The sequence below is a fragment of the Leuciscus leuciscus genome, assembly GCF_965113295.1.
Source record: "Leuciscus leuciscus genome assembly, chromosome: 5".
Taxonomy (NCBI): domain Eukaryota; kingdom Metazoa; phylum Chordata; class Actinopteri; order Cypriniformes; family Leuciscidae; genus Leuciscus; species Leuciscus leuciscus.
The window spans coordinates 41,062,145-41,068,805 of record NC_138729.1 but is presented as its reverse complement, the minus strand read 5'-3'; the positions used below and the strand labels follow the sequence as shown (position 1 = coordinate 41,068,805).

Here is a 6,661-nt window from a genome sequence, read left to right as displayed (position 1 = left end):
CATTGACTCGTTAAATAGACCCCTTTTCAGTTAGTAAACATGGTGACGTTTTTTTTTTTTTGTGGGCGGGGCTTAGGTGGAGGCAGAACGATCCCTCTGGCCGCTTCACTAACGTTAGTTTGCCAGTTTTGTTAGCTTGTTTTTTGTTTTTTTAACAATGACTGGAGATTTTATCTTAATGTTCAAGCCAAGGTCACTCACTGTCCAGGACCGCGATTGTTATTTACAAAAGTTCATTTTAACGGACAGAACCAGATTGGCTGACCCGTACACGCTCGTCGCTCAGTCAATGGATGAACGATCTGACAACGTTAACGCTATCTCCGGTTGAGTAGCCTGACTAATAATAATAATAATTTAAGCTCCTTATTATGTGACGCACAGTTAGTGTGAGTTACAGTTTCGCAACATTGTTGTGTTGTTGGGTGCAAGAATCGACGGAGTACAGGCTCCAATTTGAAATTGTATCGCTTAATGTTTTGTAATGCACATCATTAAAATTGCACCGTAATATGTCGCTCTTTACATTGTCGTCTTCTTGGTGCTGGCTAGGCAGAACTGCGGATCGTACAACACAAGTCTTGTACGTGACCATTCAGCACATAGTTATCATCTAAAGATTTAGCTGCTATAACGTTATGCCCTCAGTTTTTCTTTACGCTCAGTTTCTCTATCGGGTAACTTAGGTGTGTAAGTCAGGCTACTCAACCGGAGATAGCGTTAACGTTAATCCTGTCAGATCGTTCATCCATTGACTGAGCGACGAGCGTGTACGGGTCAGCCAATCTGGTTCCGTCCGTTAAAATGAACTTTTGTAAATAACAATCGCGGTCCTGGACAGTGAGTGACCTTGAACATTAAGATAAAATCTCCAGTCATTGTTAAAAAAAAAACAAGCTAACAAAACTGGCAAACTAACGTTAGTGAAGCGGCAAGAGGGATCGTTCTGCCTCCACCTAAGCCCCGCCCACAAAAAACGTCACCATGTTTACTAACTGAAAAGGGGTCTATCGATAAGATCTGGGGTTCGAGCCTTCTGACACCCAAAGCGAAACGCGCACGTGATTGGACAGAAAGTGAGGCTCCATTTGTCGTCAATCACGTGACCAATACACACCCCGATACGGGGCTTTACTAGAAATTGTGTCGCATGTGTGATAAGCACATTGAAGCTTCAGTGTCATACGTAACATTTTGTAGTATGCGAAAACGTTGCATAACCTACATCTGCATTTACTTTGTCCAAAAACCAGAGAAATCCTGCAGCTCAAATTGCAGCCGACGAAAACAAGCGGGGGCTGCAGCAGTCAAAAAGAAACCTAAATATTCAGTGCACTGTTTTTACTCTCATTTTCAAAATTCTCTCAGATGGATACACTCTTCTGATTTTCTTCATTCTGCACTGTTGCTGACAAAGGTAAGAATATTTTGCAGAAAGTATGCAGGAAGCAAAGCATTAAAACCAAATAAATATACATATAGGCTGGCTACATACATATGATATGAAAAATAAGATTTAACATGCATGCATTGTTTTGTTTTTTTGTGTGTATGTGTGCAGAAATTGCTGTTTTTGCACTCTAATCGTTTTCTTTTTGTAATGGAGATGCTATGCTTTCATTCATAATATATTAAATTATGCAGTTTTTTTTGTCTTTGATATTTAAATGCATTCATCACTGAAATCAAATTTCAGTGTCACTGACTATAACATAAGATATTTCTAAAATATAAGATGAGATTTTATCATTGAAGATAGTATGAACAGAAGAGCATTCCATGCTTTCATTGGTGGGTCATTTGGAAAGAGAATTTTTTTTTACTTCTCCTTAAAGGAACAGTTTACTAAAAAATAACATTTCTTCATTGCTCAGCCATGAACCTGTATGATGTTAATATTTCTGTTGGACATGAAAATAAAATAATTACACAGCTCTTTTCCATAAAAACAGTTCATAGTCACCACTTCTGTAAAGCTTTTTGTCTTCACTATTCTTTTATGAACACAACAAAACATGAACAGAACCATTGTGGTTATATATTTTATATATGAAGAGTTCAGATGCAAAAGCCTCTAAGTGCCATCTGAAATCTTCGGTAACACTTTAGAATAATGGTCCGTAGTTAACAAGTAGCTATGCAGGAAGTAATAGGTAGTACTGCATTAACACCGAACTTAATACTATTAACTAATATGGAAGCAATATTAACTAAGCAGTAAGTAATAGCTAATTTAGTACAAAGGTAGTTCCTTGGTAGGTATTTGATTATTACTAAAGAAATATATCCTCACTAAGAAAGAATAACCAATTAATTACTAATCACAAAAGTAACATGTCTAAAAAGTTTTTTCCTAAAGAGAAATCCTAAAGAGAAGTCCTCCTCAGGCGGCTAGTGTAACATAAAGGTAGGTCTTTTGAGTCTGAGACATATTGAACTGACACTCAATAGAGCTCATAATAGTGAACTAATCCAATCATGAGTGTCGGCATCACTTCCTAATTATTTAAAATTTTAAACAAATTATCATTATTATCATTATTCTATGTTTAAGTTTGAAATAAACAGAGAACATACAGCCATCCTTTGGCAAGAGTAGTAGTCACAATCTCAACCTGTAGCTAATGTATTTGGGGGAATATAACATTCATAAACTGGTTTCCACAAAGAACCCATTTGAGGCACAAGCTTCTGAAATGTTATGACCATGTTAAGAGTAAAAAAAAACCCCACAATTGTTCACTTTTTAGACATGTTACTTTTGTGATTAGTAATTAATTGGTTATTCTTTCTTAGTTCACAAGTAGTTCTCAATGAGGATATATTTCTTTATTAATAATCAAATACCTACCAAGGAACTACCTTTGTACTAAATTAGCTATTACTTACTGCTTAGTTAATATTGCTTCCATATTAGTTAATAGTATAAGTTCGGTGTTAATGCAGTACTACCTATTACTTCCTGCATAGCTACTTGTTAACTATGGACCATTATTCTAAAGTGTTACCAAATTTTCTTCTAGAATGATAATTTTTATCAAGCTCGTATATTTAAGTTCAGTAATTTCACTTAAATGGCAATGAAAATTACCTATTAATTGTCATTTAAGTGAAATTACTGAACTTAAATATACGAGCTTGATAAAAATGATCATTCTAGAAGAAAATTTCAGATGGCACTTAGAGGCTTTTGCATCTGAACTCTTCATATATATATTTATTTATATATATATATATAATTATTTTTTTAATTAATTTATTTTTACAGGATTTCCAAGATGTCTGCAGATCACAGTAACTGGACCAATACTGACTATGATTCTACCATTGAAGAACTTAAAAAAGTAGAAACAAATACAAGCAGTAATCAGTACAAAAATGAGATCAGGATGACCTACTTCATTACATATTGTATTGTTCTCATCCTTGGTGTCATCCTCAACTTCACCGTCATTGTCATCAGCTGCCGGAAATACAAGAGTTTTCAGGAGGTTGCCATTTGGATTATGGCGTTGGCTGTAACACATTTAGTCTCCTGTACATCTGTGGTGTTTCAGCTCCTGTATGCTTACAATGAATTTGAATGGAATTACGGAAATGCAAGCTGCAAGCTGTCATCCTATATCACCTATGGCAGTATGTTCTTCACGGCAACCATGCTGAGTCTCTGGAGCATTAAATCTACTCTTTTAAAGAGCGTGTGCACAAAAAAGATAAAGGATTGTAACATCATTCTGATCTCATTCTCCTGGGCTATTGCAGCAGTCTTGGCATGTCCTTCCCTGTTTTCCAGAGAGATCAGATATTTTCAGTGCATTGATGACTATGACTTGGACAAATCCAAAACAACTCCAGACGGCACTGCAAGGCTGAAGACTGTCGTTGTCATGCGATTTCTCCTCGGGTTAGTGGTGCCAGCTTTGGTAATGTTTCTCAGCTGCTGTGTGACATCATCTCATAAATTATGTAAATTATGTAGGAAGCAGGCACAAATCATCTGTGCTATAAAGATTGCCTACTTTGTGTGCTGGGGCCCTCAAATCATCGTAACTATGCTTCAGGCCACCGTAAGCGGCAGCCTGGGTGAAAAAATGTCAAAATATGGACTTCCAGCTGCTACCGCACTGGCCGCAACCCACCTCTTTACCAGCCCACTCATCTATTGGTTACTGGGATGCAGTTTTAAAATGAGGTGGATGGGGCATGACCCAGATCACAATGATAAGAGGATGTGTCATGATCGCAGTTCAGAGGGAAGGGGGACTCCCTTGGTAGAAATCGCTAGTAATACGTTTTAGGGGCTGTTTACACAACACCATTTTTAACTAAGCTTTTGAAAACAGGTTTCAAAGTGCAAGTTTTTGAAAACGATACCGTTATTGTTATTTAGTACATCATTGTTGTGTAAACCTACCCTTGACTTTAGACCAGGTTTTTGTTGGTCAAAGGCACAGTGTATTTCAGCTGCCACAAAATAGCAACGGGCCAGCACGCCAATGGGTGCAAATGCATTTGCTATTTACGCAACGTGGCGCAGGACGTAAAAATGATAACTGCGTCAGGCTGAAACTAGCAAAAAACACTTGCCGAATTGCGTCGGGTGTATGATAGGGCCCTGTGTGTTATGTCGTGTCATGTGTTAGCTACGTTTGATATGATTACAGCCAATGATTTGCCAGAGGTGTCGTTAGGATTGCTAAACGATCCAATAGCATTTCAGTAGCCAATTTTTCCTACGAAATGTATGGTAGCATAATAATATGAATTATAAACTCCTGTGGTGAAGGCAGCAGTAAACTTTCCTAGTTTGCAGAAGCACTATTAATCTGTATTATTAATAAACTATTAATAAACTATTAATAATTTCTTGTGTTAGTTATATATGTTTTTAAATTGCACAAATGCATGAAAACATGTTAACGAACTTTAAAAATATTTTTTATTATTATCTAAATAGACCATGATGAATTATGTATGTGATAAATATATACCAATATAATGTAAATAGCTAATACAACCTTGATTATTTTCCAAAGAAGATTCATTTTGCCAATAAATTTCCCTGTACATAAGACAAAGCAGGCACATTTATTTTTCACTTTGATTTGAACAAATTTTAATAATAACATTTTTAATTAAAGCTGCAAGCAGCGATGAAAGGGCCCTCGCACCCGTGCCATCGTCATTCGTTGGCTTTAGGAAGACAGAGCATGGTTGGGCAATGTGCATTTAAGGAGGTATACAGTATATAGTAGTTGCTAGCATGTTTAGTATGTTTTTAGCATGCTTAGTACACAATAGGTATGTGGTTAGTACTGCATTACTGTGTTAACCAGTTCAGTTTCTGTTGGCAGTAGGTGGGGTTATATATCTGAATATTGCTTTGTAGATGTGTTCAGTGCAGGACTTTTATCAAGTATGTGAAGTTTGGGGCAGATTGGATGTTGTATGTTTGAGTTACAACAACTTCCTTTAGCATTTCTAGCATGTTTTATGATGTTTCTAGCATATTACATATTAATTTGGGGGTAGATTGGACATTGCATGCCTGAGTTACAGCAAATTCATATTTACATTTACATTTTACATTTATTCATTTAGCTGACGCTTTTATACAAAGCGACTTACAATTGCTATATATGTCAGAGGTCGCACGCCTCTGGAGCAACTAGGGGTTAAGTGTCTTGCTCAGGGACACATTGGTGTCTCACAGTGGATTCGAACCCGGGTCTCTCACACCAAAGGCATGTGTCTTATCCATTGCGCCACCACCACCCCATATTTAATTGTAGTAATAGTATGGTTTAGTACTTATAGTGTTTACTAGTATGTTTTAGCATGTTTCTAGTATGTTGGTAGGATGTTAAGCACCAACTGGCATTTTTATATGTTATTAGGAGTCCACAACAGTGTTTAACATGTCACTTCCTGTTGCCAGCAGGTGGCGCTTTGACTGTAACTGAATATGAGCATTGTCATGTGTTCAAGACAGAACGCTTATCAAAAGTGTGAAGTTTGGCGCAGATTGGACATTGCCTTCTTGAGTAACAACAACATCCTGTTTCATTATATTAGCATGCTTTAGCACTTAGCTTAGTATTGCTAGCATGTTTTAACATGTTTCTAGCATGTTTAGAAGTCAATGGTATTTTTAACATGTTGCTAGAACGGCATCAACGTGTTAAACATGACACTTCCTGTTACCAGTAGGTGGCGCTATTACTATAACTGAATATTCTCATGTAGATGTGTTCAGGCCATGACTCTTATCAAACGTGTGAAGTTTGGGGCAGACTGGACATTCCGTGCCTGTGTTACAGCAAATTCCTATTTAATTGCAGTATTAGCATGCTTTAGCACTAAGCTAAGTGTTTGCTAGCATGTTTTAACATGTTTCTAGTATGTTGTTAGCATGTTTAGCACATGCTGGAACTTTTTTATATGTTATTAGGAGTCCACAACAGTGTTTAACATGTCACTTCCTGTTGCCAGCAGGTGGCGCTATGACTGTAACTGAATATGAGCATGGTCATGTGTTCAGGACAGAACGCTTATCAAAAGTGTGAAGTTTGGCGCAGATTGGACATTGCCTTCTTGAGTAACAACAACATCCTGTTTCATTGAATTAACATGCTTTAGCACTTAGCTAAGTTTTGCTAGC

General features: G+C 37.0%; 1 protein-coding gene across 1 annotated transcript; it reads left to right on the top strand.

Moving 5' to 3' along the window:
• The first annotated feature begins 307 nt into the window (after positions 1–307).
• Positions 308–6,075, top strand: LOC309499200 (chemerin-like receptor 1). The gene is made up of 2 exons (XM_082170370.1): positions 308–1,417; positions 3,269–6,075. The coding sequence occupies exon 2, from the start codon at positions 3,279–3,281 to the stop codon at positions 4,296–4,298; it is 1,020 nt and encodes a 339-aa protein (XP_082026496.1). The 5' UTR covers positions 308–1,417; positions 3,269–3,278; the 3' UTR covers positions 4,299–6,075.
• The last annotated feature ends 586 nt before the right edge of the window (positions 6,076–6,661 follow it).